The sequence below is a fragment of the Thermobia domestica genome, chromosome 4, assembly GCF_964235325.1.
Source record: "Thermobia domestica chromosome 4, izTheDome1.hap1.1, whole genome shotgun sequence".
Taxonomy (NCBI): Eukaryota; Metazoa; Arthropoda; class Insecta; order Zygentoma; family Lepismatidae; genus Thermobia; species Thermobia domestica.
In genome coordinates, this window is record NC_137457.1 from 303,398,391 (window position 1) to 303,417,470 (window position 19,080).

At 34.1% G+C, this 19,080-nt stretch overlaps 1 protein-coding gene across 3 annotated transcripts in view; it reads right to left on the reverse strand.

Annotated features, from left to right (window-relative positions):
* Nucleotides 1-5,377: 5,377 nt before the first annotated feature.
* Nucleotides 5,378-19,080, reverse strand: part of Scp1 (Sarcoplasmic calcium-binding protein 1) — a 144,704-nt gene continuing 131,001 nt past the window's right edge. For 2 of the 3 annotated variants that reach the window (XM_081756408.1, XM_081756409.1), the window contains exons 5-6: nt 14,636-14,739; nt 5,378-9,092 (exon numbers count right to left, since the gene is read on the reverse strand). In XM_081756408.1, coding sequence (XP_081612534.1) covers nt 8,964-9,092; nt 14,636-14,739 — 233 coding nt within the window. In that variant the 3' untranslated portion in view covers nt 5,378-8,963. Of the gene's footprint in view, nt 9,093-14,635; nt 14,740-17,439; nt 17,570-19,080 lie in introns of all 3 variants that reach the window. The other variant, XM_081756410.1, reaches the window with a different exon arrangement.

Below are 19,080 nucleotides of genomic sequence, written 5' to 3' on the forward strand. Positions count from 1 at the left end.
CAAGAACAAAAACAACACCAAGGCCAAGACCAAGGATTCCAGTGCGAGACCAAGACCAAGACTGCATATGCAAGACCAAGACGAAGACCAAGATCAACTGGGTCTTGGTCTTGGTCTTGCATTTGCTCATCACTACACACAAGGCACTTCAAGATGTCTATCTATCAGCTTGTATGACCCTGTGTGCTAGGAACAACAGTCGTAACAACCAGAAGAAACTTCGTCTCAAAACTTGGTCTTACAGCATCAAGCAGACCCGGCGGGAGCTCATGTGATTCGGATTCCACGTTAATAAGTAGGTCCACGTCTCATATAGACCTAGCCTCGCTGCTGAACGGGGCGTTAAACTCAAAAATCATCATCCATCAAGCAGAATGGCACTCAAATTAAGGTGTGTCAAGATTTAACTCATTATTTCTCATCTATCTGTTGAAAGGCTTCATATTATTCAGTCGAAGTCCTTAAGTGGAGTCAATTTTCAGTCGAAGTCCTTAAGTGGAGTCAAAGGAACAGTGAGGTACTCATGCTGATATTTTAAATGTAATGCTCATTTACAATTAATACCTAGTGATTTTAGCCACTATTGTAAGCATAAAACAAATATGAAGTATTTTAGCAAATATGAAATCCATAACTCATTGTTAAATGCCTTTTTGATATGTTTGAGATCTATTATCATGAAATGGCCAACAGACCTCTGAAACTTTCGTATGAACACTATCGTAAGCTGTTTAAAGCAATTTTAACTAAGAGTTTACACGTCCTAAGACGGACATACGTATGTGAATTTGTCTGTTCTTTTTCTCCCACATACTTGTGTTTTAGAAATTTAGTTTTGTAGTCATACAACCAAGGTATTTTATACCTAGGTACTTTTTGAGTGTACAATACATGAATATTTCAAATCTTAGAGAACACATTATTGTAAACCTAACTCCTGGTTGGAAAAAGGGCACATAGCACACTTATGTTATTAACTCTCTAATTAAAACTACATTTTTTTAAAAGATCAAACACACAGTACTGATAGAAAGTAAGTAGTTATCAAAAATATTTATGATAAAAATGAAATCAATCATTTATACAGGGAGTCCATAAAGTCCTGCAGGAAAGTAAAACTCTATAACTTGGAAACTACGTAATATATTAACAAATACTTTTTGGTGTACTTACAGAAAGGTTCAAAGTTTTGTTTCAGCTAGTTAAGGTTCATTGCCAAACCTCCAATTGTGCACCATTCACGTCCAAACACTCTTGCAGTCTTTTTGGGAAACCAAGAATTGCGTGTTGGCCGTGCTCGTCTGGAATGTTCAAAATCACATCAGTTATTTTGTTCTTGAGATCGTGCAGATTAGCTGGCTTCTGCAAATACACCTTGGTCTTCACATGTCCCCACAGCCAGTAATCACAAGGCGACTAATCTGGTGATCTTGCAGGCCAAGGTGTGGGTCCTCTTCGGCCAATCCATCTCTCCTTAAATTCTTCGTTAAGAAACTGTCGAACTTGAAGGGCATAGAACGGCGGTGCCCCATCCTGTTGCATGTGGACCTCATTAGGGATGCCTAACCTAGTAAGTTCTGGCAAAAGGAATGTCTGTAGCATGTTCATATAATTGTTACCATTTACCGTCTCTTTCTAGAAGAAAAAAGGGCCGATAATGTGGTCCATTGAAACAGCACACCACACATTGACTTTGGGACTACCCCGCTTGTGCTCTTCGAATTCACATGGATTTTCCACCTCCCAAATTCGACAGTTGTGCCTGTTCACTTTTCCCGACACATGAAATGTGTCTTCATCTGAAAACAGAAATCAAGACTGAAGGTCACCATCTTCTTGTAAGCGGGTAAGCATTGACTCACAGAATTCCATTCTCATGTCAGTCTTCCTCTATCAGCTCTTGCACAAATTTTAACTTATAGGACCGGACCTTCAAATTCTTGCGTACGATCTTGTGTAACGTTGACTTCAGCATTCCCAGTTGCAATGACCTACGTTTAAGTGACTTCATTGGACTCCTGGCTACGCTGTCATGCAACATGTGAATTACATCGTCACTCGTTCCTGGCCTTCCACTGCGTGGTAAATCTCACACTTCCCGTTTCTTTGAACTTCTCGTACCACCTCTTGATACTTGTTTCTGCTGGGGATGTTTTCCCATCATTGTTTGGAACTTTCTTCGCACTGAAACGCAAGATTTTAATTCCGCAAACCACAAAACACATTGTGCGTTTTCTTTAATAGACGCTATCGTAAGTCACGTGATTACCAGCGCAAACGTCATCGAGCATTGTGGCCAGAACAAAACTTTAAACTTCCCTTCTTTCAACCCCCAAAATATTTACACTTAAACATAACGGTTTCCAAGTTATAGAGTTTTACTTTCCTGCAGTACTTTATGGACTCCCTGTATATTACGAGTTATCAGTATTTAAAAACTTGAAGGCTCAACATCTCAAAAGCAACTTTTGACTTATGTGCCCCTTTTCCGGATGCCGCCTCAATTGTGTTCGAAACCAGAAAATATTTAGATTAATTTTGAACAGGTTGCAGGCACAGAACTTTAGGAAGAGGCCAGAGCAATGTCAAGATAAGATAAAGAAGTTGAAGCAAGATTGAAGAAGAGTGAAGGACTCTCAATAGAAAATCCGTATAGAATAATAATAAAAAAAACATTCCTCCAAACTTTTGGGGAATTCCTCTGTCCTATGGTGGATTGAAACGCCAGTGCGAAAGGTAATCTTATATCCATGCTGAGACGTATTCAGTGCTAAAACACTTGAATTAATGAACCTTAATCATGTATATTTTCTTCATATTTACATTTATAGCTGTAGAAAACCTACAGATTCGATGATTTACATTGCTTTATTGTTAATTTTGTAGTTTTTTTTTTTATCATTGCATGTGATCAAATATACACACTCACACTATTCTTCTAATTTTTAAATTTGTACAGGGTAGGCAAAAAGTAATGCCAGCCCTCTTAAGTATATATAAAAAAATCAAACCCGAGGAGTCAAGGGGACATGTTAGTTTCAGCAAGATGCAGCGCCTTCTCATTTTGCTACTTTGGTTCGTGAATAGCACAATGAAGTGTTTCCTGAACGTTGAATTGGCCGCTTCACTTGACTGACCACTTGGAAACCCGGACTTAACGACCTCTGATAATTCGCTCTAGGAATTCATCAAGAATATTCGTTATGCTACGATTGATGAATTGAAAGAAGCTATGAGACTTGTTTTCAGATCGGCCACTCCAGAAGAAGAATGCCCCACAGCATCTGGCGATGTATCATTTTGTGTCCAGTCTATGTAGTCCATACTGATGGTAGACATTTTGACTTTAAAGCAACAAATGCCCATTATATATAAAACTCAATCAATAGTGTTTACATTTTAGTACTTCAAAGGGAGGTGACGAAATTTTGTGCCCATCCTGTGTGATTCAATCTCCTGCATTAATCAAAATCATCAGATATGTTCTGGAAATCACCGTACACATAAGGTTCCGAAGTTACCCAGACCCAATGTTGCTATGTGGGTTTCTTTCTGTAAAATTCTCTTGCAAGTGAGATCAAGCCTTAATAATAATAATAATAATAATAATAATAATAATAATAATAATAATAATAATAATAATAATAATAATAATAATAATAATAATAATAATAATAATATCGAAAATATAACACATAAATAAATTTCTTATTATTTTTCCAAGATAAAAGTCATCTTTACACAGGCAATAGCAATTGGTTAATTCATAGTATTGTTTCCCGTAACATAAGTCATGAACACGCTCATCAGCATAATTCGAAACTAGCTCAACACAAGCTTCATGTGACCACTTCTAGCATATGTAGCACTGAATCCGATTTTTATTTCGATCTAGATTTGTCTGAATTCTAATGATTTCTTTTAAGTAATATTTTGTAATTCGTACAGCCTTAATATTTTTTTTGTTTCTGATTCAACTGTTGTTTTTTTATTTTATTTATTTATTTATTTTTGGAAAGGAAGTTTTGCAGTAAATGAAATTCTTTTTAAAATTATTATCGTCAAGTGAAGCAAACTGAAATATAGCATCTATAATATACCACCTGCGTTTTAAGGTAAATTCCTTTTTCTTCTCTTTTGTTAGTCAAGGAATTAGCCCACCAAACCAATTTTCTAATCTACAGTAGCTCTGTAGATCTTCTTTAATTTGTCTATCAAAGTTATACTATCTATTTGGCAAGCTATTTTAGATCATTGTCATAATCTACAAATAGTGCAAGTTCAATTTGCATTCCGCCGATTGCTGATCTGGTCGGCTTCTCTACACACAAATATGGGTAGTATATGTATATAAAATAAAACAATTCATGTTTTATTCTTCAAAATATTTGGAGGGCTTGAAAAAGTCAATATAACTCTCATCTTGCAGAAATATAGGTTGCAAGTAGATTTTAAAAGAAAAATCAGTAGTATGACAAATTAATAGCTGGCTCATCAGAAGTACACATTTTTAACTCTCACTTTATATACAGGGTGATTATAACTAAAGTCCCACTTTCAAAATGCTGTAAAAAAGAACTACTGGTCAGAATGACTTCAAATTTGAACTGAATGTACTTGAAACTGGAGGAAACGGTATGTCATAAGAACAAAAAAAGTTCCAAAGTATATCAATAGATGGCGTTGTATTTTGCCTAAGGATAATTAAAACCCGAAGCACTATGTGCTTTTTATGCTGTTTGTGACAATTAAAAATCAAATAATTATGTGCTTTTTATGCACTTTTTGGCCTAAGGATAATTAAAAACCATTTTTTTCACCCAATGTGTACGGTCTTTCCGTGGTGGATGAGTTTTCCACTAACAGTGCTACAACTGTTCAAGTCGTTTTTTTTGTCACAAAACCGAACCAATCATGCTCATTGAACAGGGCAGTCGTATTTCGACTCAAAATGTCACTTGTGGCCACTTTTATTATGTCGGTTACAGTGCCATCTATTGATATATTTTGGAACTTTTTCTTATGACATACAGTTCCCCCTTCTTCAAGTGTATTCAGTTCAAGTTTGAGTTCATTGTGACCAGTGTTTTTTTTAACGGCATTTTGAAAGTGGGACTTCGTTTATAATCATCCTGTATAATCAATTATTTCTAACAACATAGGAACAATACAGAGCTAACAGACCATCTCAGTAGATCATTTTGCACATGATGGCAGTTCTAAATACATCTCTTGTTGGGAGTTTTTGAATCGCCAAAAGTGTGGTGATTGAATGCAAGTCTTCTATGACGTCATCAATCCACTGGTGACTTAAACATCATACAATATTAGCTTTTAAAAAATCATTTGCTTTGAACGAATATGAAAAGAAACACAGTTTCGGTTCCAAATTAATCTTTTTATTGTGTGTAATACTGACAAGCATCCAATAAAATTTGAAAATATTTTTGGTTTATATATATTTTTGTTAACAATATGTATATATATCCAACGAGTTTGTCGTCACCTACAGGATGTTTTGAGAGAAATTTGAGCAGAAAAAGGAGTCGGAAAAGATGGTAATAAGGAAGTAATACTAGGATTGAAAAAAAAAAAAATAAGGTGATGTGTGAAAAATTGGAGCTTGTAACCAAATATTACACATACAATCTTAAAGATATACTCTTGTAAGATAATATATATATGTACACAAGATGTTTTCCTTTTTTTTCCCTTCTTAGTTAATGTGGCGTACATCTACACTCTGATCTCACGGAACGTATGACCATATCTCTAACACCCTTAAAAAAGAGTGCGTACAGATGGTATTGACACATCATACAGGTACGAAGCAGTTGGCCAATAGTAAATATACAATTGCAACAAAAAAAATTTTAAAAAGCTGACAATCGCCTTTGTGCTTTCATAGTAGTAGTAGTATGTATGTATGCACATTTAGTTAAGATGGTCACCAAAATGAAAAATAACAAGTTTTTTTTTTCTGCGACACCTAATATATATTAATTGACCGAACTAGCTAGAGCCAAAATATTATTATATTTTTTTTTGTGAGTAATTGTATATGGTAATAATGATTTAGTGACAGACAACATACAACAGGACTGCCGAGGACAGTAATACATTTGATAACTTTGAAAAAAAAAAAACGAAAAAAATTCCATCAACTTGTTTTACGAAAGACTCAATGCTTTCACGTTGTAATCCTACCTTCTACACTTCAGTTGTTGCACACATAACATGGTATTCTTTCTGTAATGTTACAGCATTTTTGGCTTTTGTTTATATATTTGGCACTTTTACAGCCATTACAATGCAAAATAGCTGTTAAAATCTTACATGTTTATATCTATCTTGTCTGTAAATGGCAGTTATTTTACGGTACAGCTACACATTACAGCAACGATTGTGGCAGAGAGCAAGAGACACAAAAAAAATGTGTACACACACACGCACACTGCTGGAATTAATGGCGCACATAAGAGTTCCAGAATATACAAGACAATAACATATATATTGTTACAGAAGCTAGCACGAGCTTCCTTTGTTAAACCATCTTTTCGGCAGCGATATATATAATATTTATCTGCCAGTTACAAAATGTAAACATCTCGTGCAGGCTTTAGGTCCCTCGTAAAATGTATATGTATATATAATATATATATATCTATAAATGCTACAGAAAAAGTCTAAAAGAAATTCAATAATTATGAACAAACAACGTACGTACATTGTTCTTTTCTTTTCTTTTACGGAATGAGTTAAATATGTGTGCATTGTACTAACCACAACAAGAACGGTTACATGATTTTCTTTCGTTCTGATATTTATAACAAACAGCGGTCCCGATCTAAGCTACTGTTCCTCTTTTCAGAAAGGTTACTAGTGGGTACTAGTCGACTACTTGATCTGACTTTTTTATATTGTTTTATTATATTTTTGTGTAAAAATATCCTCTTTTAAACCAATACTACTTTACTTGCAAAATATCAGTGATATTTTTTCACTATATTTGTCTTGTCTTGTATAAATATAGTATGTGCTATTTTATTTTCAGAATTCTTTTTAAATTATGTAGATCTTGAAAAGCTTGGCTCTGCTTGTGTATGACATAACAAGCTTGTTATACAGATGACTTAACACGTTATAATTGTTGTAATTACCTTGATTGTTAGGTTCCTGAGATTTTTTTATGTCATGTAGCCACATAACAGTTTTGAAGATCACAAGTATGAAGTAAAAGTGTGAACAAAAGATCGTGATTTCGACAACACGACTAGATCCACCAGTTGTATTACAACCTTAGTTTGTTCTGCTCCTGTAATAATTGTGTACAAGGGCACACTCCAATGATATCGAAGTATTAATTTGGTGTGTGTGTGTAGTTTAAAAACTGCACCCTTCCTTATCCTGACACACATTTGAACAGAACTATCAACAGATCTTAGTGTTTTACCTTTATTTATCAATTGTTAAAGCAAATAGAAACACTCGTACAACCATCTGCCTACTAGGTAAACAAAAGAGATGATAGCTCTTGTGTCTGTACAAAGGAGCTTCTTTACGTTGTTCGTTCTGTACAAAGTATTTGTTCTCACACAAGCAATCATTCAAGGAAGTAAATAAATGATCAGCAGAAAGTGGAAGAACTAGAACGTGCCTCAGGTAAACGGTGTTAGTGACAGAGTTGTCATTAAAATATACAAAGAAAGTGTTTCACTTCGGAAAATTTCAAAAAAACACAAAATAACGTACAGAAGTGATGAATGATATGCTTAAAAATGAAGTAATGATATGTCGTGCTTCTTTTCGAACAAATCCAACAGAGATTTGTCATAGTAGACGACAGCACACTCACATGAAACAAGCAGGAAAATCGTGGTGTGTTGAAAGTTGGAAATCGCTCACAAAGTAGACAAAACAATATGTCTTTGTTAAAATCATTCGTTACCTCCCATATCAAGAAAATATGGATAATATATATCCACAAATACGAATCTTGCAATCTATACTCTTCCTCTAAGAGAAAGCAGATTTGAATGTACGTACAGAAGTTAAAAGATCCAGGTATTTTTACCAATAGTTCTTCTTAAGTTTACCTATACGGTGACAAAGTAAACAAATATTGCTACAAGGATCTTTGTGCAATTTACAAACAAAGACAAAGCGAACACAAGAACAACATCAACAATAACAACAAACACCAACAAAGGAATCAGGACAACGACAACCTCTTTGGTTTTCTTCAGAAAAAAAAAAACATTTTTTTACTTCAAACCAATCCTTTTCGCTTTTATTTCGGGCATTAACAATACGGGACATGACCAAAAACCAACTGTATCTTATCAAAAGAAAACACCAACCACATTTGCACCATCTTCAAAAACCGATTTTTTTGGTTTATTTCTAAATATGACTCAAGTACACTGTGTATAGCCATGCAGTTTATGAAGCTTGCCATTCGATTTCTATACCGTCTTCCTGTGTAGCAGATATATCTGTACAAGGGAATATTTGCACTCGTCATCATCAAAATGTAACCAATTTATTTATTTTCTTTGTTTTTTTTTTTTAAATAACAACAGTGATTTGGCCGTTAACAGTATACTGCCTGATTAAATCGCTGTAGGGATCGAATGTGCCACGAAACCTTGTTAAGACGAAAAGTAAAATTAAAAAATAAAAGCAAACGTAAACAAATCAGGTTTGAATAATCTTTTAATAAATAATTATTTGGACATTTGTTTCCCTTTTGTTGAGCTTTTTTTCATTTATCATGAACATATATATATATTTTAGTATATGTATATAGTATGAATATTTTTATGGAAATATTTCTTTGTTGATATATATTTTTCTGTGGTGAAGCGGAGTCGTCTTGAGAAGGTTCCAAGGCGGCAGACGACCGCATCACAAACACAAGGTTGGTCTCTTGTAAGAGTCGGTCTTCCCCTTGAGATGGTTCTTTAGCTGAGTTCCGTAAGAGGGCCAAAGAGGTAGACAGCCTGATTGTTCTCATCAGCGTTGCCAATGAACTGAGCATACAGTTCCTGGTAGCGCTGCAGTGTGATTCCACCCTTCTTCCTGTCATCATCCTGCAAAGAACATATACATACACATAAATTAGAAGTTTCCGGACTTTCTCGCATTCAAATCTATAGTTAACACTCTACTAGTCGATTAATATATTGTGAAAACTCAGGTAAAATTGCATTATTCTCAATATAAACAACTACAATAGCATATACAAATCAACGATAGATGGAAGAATTTGGAAAAGTCCTCGACTGAACCGCCAATATGCACTTTATCTGTTACCAACTACTATATAGGTCAAATTGGTTGGTTCGTTGAGTTTAGCGTCATGTTCAGCACCGAGGCTATATAAGACGTGAAGCTACAGCTTAACATGGGGTCCAAACCACATGACCTACCAACGGGAATCAATCCCAGGTTCTCCGCGGTGAAGGCGTACATGTTACCAATATACCAACAAGGAAGTTCATACAAGTCAGATGTGTCTGTTATTGAAATGTCAATTGTAATGTAATGGAATGCTCTATCGCAATTCTTTGTTTTACTTTTACATTTCTCAATAAAGTGAAAACTGTATTGTAGTGTACATAGAACTTACTCAACAAAGTGACAGGGTTGGTTTTAGATATCACTTGTGACAATAGCATTAATTGCCGCATGAAACATTACTTCCTTCACTCCAATTATTATACAGTTTTTCTGCTTGTGAGTGGTGTATTACAAAGTATCGAAACCTCAAATTATTTACGGATTGGTCTACAATACACACAATCACTAGTCAGGACGAATTCCGTAAAATTTTTGTGATAATTGTTAAACAAGTGGATTTAACGTATAAAATGCTTGTGTTGGTTCCATGAAAAGTGCCAGGAATAAAATTGTAGCGTTTACATTAATGACAGTTATGGCCAATTATAAGATATGACTACTATTTTGATGTTTGTCTATATGTCTGTGGCACCAAGTGCTATAACCAATAACTAAACTACACATGACCATTACCAATAATCTAGTTTACATGACAAAGTCATTCCTATTCACAAAGAAACTGATTAAAATTTATAAGGATAAAAAATAATCAGGTGAAACTAATTTAAAAAAAGTGATTTACAATACAATTCCATTTAAACATAGACTTTACTGTATTCAAAGACCTTGGCAGTGTCAGTTCTTAGCATTATCGATTTTCTACTTTGGAAGCTAACTTTACTTCAAGCAAATAGATTACAAGCATTTTATATGAATAATTAATTCGTTAATTATTGGATGGAAACTCAATAGGAGACAAAAAATTAATTGAATTTTGCATAATAAAAGAGCAATATTGCAAGTTTTAAAGTATAAAATATCAATGGAGAAGTTGAAATGTAGTTAGTTATTAATTACTTTCATTAGCAAACAATTCTTCTCGTAATTTTCCTACGTAAACTATATTTGTGATATTTTAAAAATTTATTTGTTTTTAAATGTGTGGACCAAATGCTGATATGAGGTCTGTGACAGCTTATATTTTCTCCATGTACCTTCGTGAAATTAGCGAAGAGATTTAATATACATAGCACATTATTAAAGCTCATTGCAAGCTAACTTTCTGATAGACACATCATGTACTTATTTCTGATGATAGTTCCTCCACCTTTCTCTCAGTAAAAATTCGTGCTCGACGAGAAAGTGTGTATATGATTTCTTTTTCCTGTTATTCATACATGGTCTTTCCGATCATCTTCAAATCACATTCACTGATCACCCTGATACACCACTCCCTATACATCCAATTGAAATTCAAATCGTTCCCACAATTCAACAAAACTGATATTTGGCGACACTGCCGGCTGTAGTCGTAACTAATTGGATCGTCTGCCATTGGCAGTAGCTAATTGTATAATTGGTTAGTTCTATCAAACTAATACGCGCTCTGAATGATTTGATTCGTTCTCTGTTTTTAGTAGTTCGTGCTGCCCAACTGCTATAAGAGGTGGCGCCACAGTCTCCACTCATGTGACTTAGTTTCAGGAGAAAGAGCAGCTGAAACCTCTTATACGATATCCTTACTCTATGGTAACATTCTTCTGTTTGCTGACGATTGAAAACTTCAGAGAAATCTCTACGCAACAAGATTCCATTAATCTTCAAAATGTGCCATCATGACTTGCTTCTTGGTGTGAAACTTAACATTTTAAGTTGAACAATAGTAAATTCGCTTGTCTTACACTAGCTCTCAAGAAAAAAAATATTAAACAAGACTATACTATTGTTAATACAAGTATTCAAAACGTACAGGAGCATAATGAACTTGGTGTTTATCTTTGATGACAAACTTTCAGTGAATATATTTCTACAGTTGAAAAAAAAATCTATGCAAACTCGAGATAATGTTCTACAGATTTACAGAAAATCAAAATTTGACGATGTTAGCTGCATATTACAAGACCTTAATGGAATACTGTTCGCCTATTTGGTCTATGTCTTGTCCCACACACCTTTCCCAGCTAGACACTGTCCTCAACTTCTTTTCAGCCATCGTTTGTTAGAGGGTTTGCAACGATAATATGTATGTATGTGTTATAAAGGACAATGGTCCGGTACGTAAGATACCGTTTTTATTGATAGACAGACCTGTACATTTATGCTGTTAAATATTGTGGTCATACTTGTACATTTAGGCTAAGATATAATAAGCGAAAACGCCATCTTAGAAGGATGTGTTTTTGGAATTACAGCTAATAAATTCAGTGGCTTAACTGAATAAATAAATAATTTAATTTCTTGGTCTAATTATCGTAGAAAGTTTTTGTGTTAAATAAAGTAAATTTAATCGAACTGAGGCAGCAATTAATACTAAAATGTTTGTTGCAGGTTCCAGAGCTACGTAGGTCAAGCAACAAAATTATCATGAGAACACTCAACGAAATTATCATACACTACTCGTAGGCGAAAAGCTGATATTTTGTTTCTATATAAAATAGCAAATGGAAAATTAAACTTTCATTCTCTGCAATCCTACACTTAATTTCAAAGTACCAATTCGTACAGCATGGAATGCGGCTCTATTCTACAGTATGTTGCGAAACCTAGACTTGCAATAATCCAAAAATCGTTCCTGTACAGGCAAGGGCGCTCATGTTGAGGTTTCCAGTGGGGGAGAGTAAGCATAAGCGACATTTCTAATGTCTCAAATTTTGCGGTAACTATTCTAAAAAAATCTATTGGATTTTCGATCTTCCGAAGTACAATTTCCTCCAGAGGGGTGCAAGCGCCCCACCTTACCCTCCATGATGGGCGCCGTTGTGTACAGGTGTCCAACTAATTTCAGCAAACTTCCACGTACAATAGATTACCTTTGGGAAAAGTTTCGTGTTCAGACTGTACAAAATTAAGTTGTAAATATGTCATGTAAATATCTATAATATTTCTTCTTGACCTATTATTTTTACATCACTGTTGTTCCACTTCCTTTTGTTGAATCCTGTTCATTTTCTTTGGTTGATTTTTCAACTCTTGTTGCGTGTTTTAGTGTAAAATGGGAAACCTGCTGTATCTGGAACTATATACTTAGGTATATAAATGTAACAAGAAATACATCTGCTATTCGTATAGTCACTTGACCCAACCTAGCTTAAAAAGTGTTTGTTGGCTAACCAACAATTTGAAGTAATTTATTCAATAGTTTCGACATTGCACTCTTAATCAAAATTTTATTTACATTTCGTGAGAGTTGCATTGGTAATTGAGTTCGTTGGCAAATACTCGGCAAAGCATTCAATTACACAGAGAACCAACTTTGATGGTTGGCCAGCCAAACCTTTTCGACTGTTGAGCCTAGTCTGTGCTGCTAGAGTCAGGATCTTTCAAACTCTGTGTCGAGGAATTTTAAAATTTAACAAATAAATTTTATGACATTCAGAATGCCTATAATTTTACATCAGTGATAGGCAAACTACGGCCCACAGGTCATAGCGACCCCTTGTAAAGTTCTACCTGACTCGCGACATGATGTACAATCAGACGAATGAAAAGAGAAGAATTAAGGTTTTGGATTATCTTTTTCTTTCTTTCATTATATGTATAGATTAGTGACCACAGATTTATTTACTTTTTCACGATATTGGAAAGTTATATTAAGCATTTGAGAGTGAAACACTGGCATTTTTGTAGTGAAGAGTAAAACTGGCAACGGAACCTTCTTGCTGTAACTTCTCTACATTTTTATACCCACTGCAGTTGGACGATACGACTACATCCACATTTGGGTTCAGCACTGGCGTCTCTGGAATGTAAAACTTGGGAGGGGGGGACATCAAAGAAAGTGATTTAAATGGCATTACCTAGCCCAACCTGTCTATTAACTTCGATTCCATTTGTTACGTTTCTGCTTACGTTCAAGGACCCCCTAAGGTATATCAAGAACTCGATTACAATCGTTTCATAGCCTGAATATTATATTCCAAATAAATATAATTATTATTATTTATATGATATTTTGACGTTAGTAAATAAATTAAATTAGAATAAAATATTGAATATTTTGTACTTCAAAATATTGGGAGGGACGCGTCCCCCTAGTCCCCCCGCCAGAGACGCCCGTGGGGTTCAGTCAATGAGTACGCAGATTGGTGTTTCGAAATCTGCAGTGACAAAGCTAGTTTTGCGAAATTTAACATCGTTTTAAATAAATTATATTGGTCTGCCTAAAGCTTCTTTTCCCTCCCTCTTTGTCCCCCTTCTAGAAGGTTTGCCAATCACAGGTCTAGATTTTATACGCTATTTTTATTTAGTTACGAAGGCTGCCCAGAAAGTACCAGATATTTTAGCCTATCGAGCAGTGGGCGGGTCTAGAGTCGTCATCTTGGTGTCAGAACGTTGCTACACTCATTACGCATCCACTTGTAATGCGATAACATGAGGACTCTGACGATCTTTCTATGACATGTTACAATGTGCGCTGCACTTGAAAACCCTTGTTTGAGGTGCGTTCTGTGATTAGGTTTTTGTTGGCCAAAAAAAAAAAAAAAAAAAAAGGTTAAGGTGCGTGATTCAAATCAAGCGCCGGGGAAAACTTAGCTCGAAGATATTGTTTTTGCACGACAACGCAGTCCACACATAGCCAAATGTACCCGAGAGCTCTTGGATTATTTTGGATGGAAGGTGTTCGATCACCAACTATATAGCCCAGATTTGGCGTCAATCCATCTCTTCCCAGCAATGAAGACATGGTTCGCTACACAATACTTTGATACTGACCCCGAGCTGTATGCCGATGTAAGCCATTGGTTGAAATCGCAGGCGGTAGATTTCTACCCCGACGGTATTGAAAAACTTATGCCACGGTATGCTAAATGCCTTAATTTGCATGGCGACTATGTGGAAAATAGCTTAAGAGTGTACCTTTCAAATGTATATAATACAATTGGTTTATTCATTATGTTACTTTGTTTTATTTCGAAAGGCCTGTTACTTTCTGGATAGCCCTCGTATTTTTGCCATGAAACCTTTAATTGCGAGTAAAAATTATTTTTCGAACACATTTCATTAGCCAACGCCTGCAACGGCGGTAGTAATGTTCAATTTTAACCTAATCTAAATGTATTAAATGAAAACTTACGTTCAAAAGTTTGTTAAAGGCATCATCCAGTACCTCTACGTTGTTGTAGGCGTTTCTGGAAACGCAGTCATAGCGGAATTCCTCAGCACCCAACACGCCATCCCCTACAGGGCAGAAACAACACACACATGATTAAAAGCCAGCGATTAGTTGAACAAATTCAACAATAATATAAGACTATAAGTTATCACTACACAGCAAACAGTGATAGTGTTAAAACAACTTAATTTTAACACAGGGCAATAGTCTCAGCATAACTAACATTTTACTGCGTTCCTTCAACACCAAAAATACGGTGTTATGGATGGGTAGTACAGGTCTGGTGTTACCGATTTGACCTTATTTTCCTAATGCATCTAGGAAAAACAGATGGTAGAACATCTACTCATGCAAATATCAGAAAGTTCAGACGCTCACAAAACTATTTTCTTGATGATTGCGAAAAATCCATTGTTCGTCACTTGGTATAAATGTCAAATATTCTGTGTAAAGCTTTGCTCACAGGGAAAAATAACAAGTAGTACAAACTTTCACTGTCAGTTACTAGATATTTAATACGCCTAGAAAGTCGAGGATATTGGTGATAAAATAACACCCTAACAGTGAAAAATAGAGTTGCTTTAACACAATCATTTTTACTGTGTGTGTAAATAAATAATATCCACGATGTGTTACTAAAATTATTCCTCATCACGTTAGATGGTTGTTTTGGCGACTACCATTTTAACATTTTACTCCAAAGTGTGTTGAAGTTGAAGTAGCACTAGGCTTGTGTCAAATTTAACACAACAGGGACATTGTGTTCAATTGACACAGCCATTTTTTTACTGTACAAAATCAACAGGAAAAAAGAACATGGAAATATCGAAGACAATAAAAACGCTCATGCTTTTTGCTGAAACCCGAATCCATAATGGGTTTCACCCAATTCATCTCATAATCATCCTGAAGCGTCAAACTACTAGACTACACCGCACCTACGATTTTGTGTTTTCCTATGCCATTACTTTACCTACTTTATTCACGGGAGCTCACATACTCATTTGTTTTGCCCCTGAAGAAGCATTTAACCGATCAAGCCGGTTCAACGTACATGTATACGGATTCTCATAGTTCTTGAAGAGGGGTACTACATACGTCAAGTGTAGTAGTGACGAAATGATGCATATTCTGCCATCTGTTGTTTTTCCACATGAACGAAAACGTGTGTCACTCAAGAGTACGGTTTTCTTTCTTATTACATGAAAGTATGTTCAATTTGTGATATTATGCGAGATTTTGGTGATTTACAATTACCGCTTCTCGCAGCGGCTGATGGGTATTTAACTTTCGGCTCGAGGGGATAATATATTTATGTTTTTAGTTTTACATACATATACATGTTTTCAGAAGTGAAAATGATTCATTTCACAGTGATTACAAATAGCATTTTCATTTCCAGGATCACGAACATAGAAAGTGTTGAATGTACAACGTCGACAGTTTTAACATATCGTCTTCCGGTAGCACGAAATCGACTTTACTCTTTGCAACCTGTTGTAAGACCAATGAACTAGTGATGTTAGAATCATTCGAATAATTTGCAAATAATTTTTCTGCTCTGTTACTCGAATATTCATTTTTAATATTCGAATGTGTGTTCAAATAATCATTTTTATTCAAATAATTTATTTTATTCAAATAAATTGCTCGAATAACTACTTTTTATTCAAATAAGTTATTCGATCATTCCTTATTCAAATAAATTGTTCCAATAAATATTCCTTATTCAAGTAAATTACTCGAGTAATTATTCGTTATTGAAATAACTATCTTTTATTCAAATAAAGTGTTCAAATAACTATTCTTTATACAATTAAATTATTCGAATAATTATTCTTTATTCAAGTAAATTGGTAGAATAATATTCTTTATTGAAGTAATTATTTTTATTCAAATAAGTTGTTCAAATAAAATGATTTATTGAAGTAAATTGTTCGAATTATTATTCATTATTCAAATAAGTTGTTCAAACTAATCTTTATTCAAATAAATTGGTAGAATAATATTCTTTATTGAAGTAATTATTTTCGTTCAAATAAATTGATTTATTTAAGTAAACTGTTCGAATTATTATTCATTATTCAAATAAATTGTTCAAATAACTATTCTTTATTCAAATAAATTGGTAGAATAACATTCTTTATTGAATTAATTATTTTTATTCAATAAGTTGCTCAAATAACTATTCTTTATTCAAATAAATTAGTAGAGTAATATTCTTTATTGAAGCGATTATTTTTATTCAAATAAATTATTCAAACAAAATGATTTATTTAAGCGAATTATTCGAATTATTATTCATTATTCAAATAAATTGTTCAAATAACTATTCTTTATTCAAATAAATTGTTCAAATAATTATTCCTGATTTACATAAACTATCTGAATAAATATTCTTAATTCAAATAATTGTTTCTTATTCAAATAATTCTTCAATCAATTATTCGTTATGCAAATGTTAATTATTGGAATATTCAAAACAGTGACAAAAGTCCTTCCCGTTTGATGAAATTAGTTTCATAAGTAACTTCAGAATGGAAGGACAATTTGAGTACAGTTTTCAATACATAAAAAAGAATATAATTTTCTGTATGTTCCTGCCATACCACGTTATTCCCAAAATAAATTTTACCAAAGGAAAATAACTTTTGTCGCTGAATGTACAACCCTAATGAGCAATAAAACAATGCTATAAATTATTTTAATTATAATTCATCGTAACAGGTACCAAGACATGCTGTTAGTGAATTAAAAAAACTTACCATTAATGTCTGAAGTCTTGAATCTTGAATCTATAAACATTTTTAAGGATTCTGGGAATTCACGGTAGGACTTGCCAACACAGAGATTCTGTACCGCTAATTTGAATTCTTCTACTGTAACTTGTCCATCCTGTAATACATATATAAATATTCTTTGCTCAGCGTTAAGAGTGATTAACACCAAGACGGTAGGCCAGAACCTCGCTTTATGCAGAAAGCATCTTTGAATGAAATGTTTGTTTGTTAACAGTTTTATTATCTTGTCTTGTTTTTTAAGTGGTACTCATAGATATATTCCAGTCCATTTCTTTAACATAGTAAAGTGGAATTACTCAGCTATTAAAATAGAGGAAGTTTTATATCTTTAGCTACAGACCTAGATTCCAATACTTGTTTCAGTCCATTTCTTTAACATAGTCAAGTGGAATTACTTGGCTATTAAAGTAGAGGAAGTTTTATACCTTTAGGTACAGACCTGGATTCCAGTACTTGTTTCAGTCCATTTGTTTAATACTGTATAGTCAAGTAGAATCACTAGGCTATAAAGTAGAGGAAGTTTTCTATCTTTAGGTACAGACCTAGGTCCCAGTTATCTATATCACTGTTCCGTTATATTCTTTTGTGTGTGAATATAGTTATTTTTAACGTAAAAAATGTTAAAAGATAAATTATAATGAAAGATGGGAGATGCATATCGGTTCTAATCCTGTTTCTTATCACTCTGTATTAAAATAGTACCGAATTAAAAAGTGGAGATTAGGGAACTGTAACTTAGGGAACTATAGTTTGGGCTTTAGAATTATAGTTGTAGTGGACTAAGTCCCAGTATGGTCCCAGTATAAAAATGATCGCTGCGTTGCAAATTTTGTTGAACATCTCTTTAGAACTTCACGGTTTCTTTGCTTCTTGGTACGTGTGTAATCTCATAATTCTAGTTGTAATAATTACAATATTTTCATTATCGTTGCTTAGGATTTGTTACTGTTTTGTTATAATCTAATCAACTCTCAAAACTTCTTACTGCAATTATATAGTTCTTCTTTATCTTTCGGTAAATGTTAATGCTTTTATTTAACCCCCGAAACGACATAATTGGATCAAAACGCCTCAGATTTAGGAATGTTAACATTTTGTACATTAACTATTGCATATGCTCCTGAAAAATTCATGTTTTGTTTGCACACGTGTCCAGATGTTATCTTTATATTTTTTTTAGGTCAATTTGAATTTTTAAATTTTATCAAGATTAAGTCAATTTTGATTCAGTATTGATTTTCTTTAAAGTTAGAGTTCTTGCGTTTTACGTCTTCATACAACATCAAAGTTATGTGAGACAGGGCCTACTATTAACATACTCTCCTAATGACGACCAGGAGGCCCTCTATTCGGTGCCATTGACGCCTGCATAGACCATCATACAAGATCAACCCTTACAATATGGGCCGTTCCTCACTACCAAGATATATCCCACCCAATTGTACCATCACACGCCACCATTCTTGGTACATCTTGGTGTTTTGTGTACATAGATTATGTAAATATGAAGAAACTTGTCCCGTAAAGAACGCAACTTTTGAAATACCCACCATTTCTGTTCTAATAAGTTGGCAGCACTGAGCGTTACACAATTTTAATCTATTG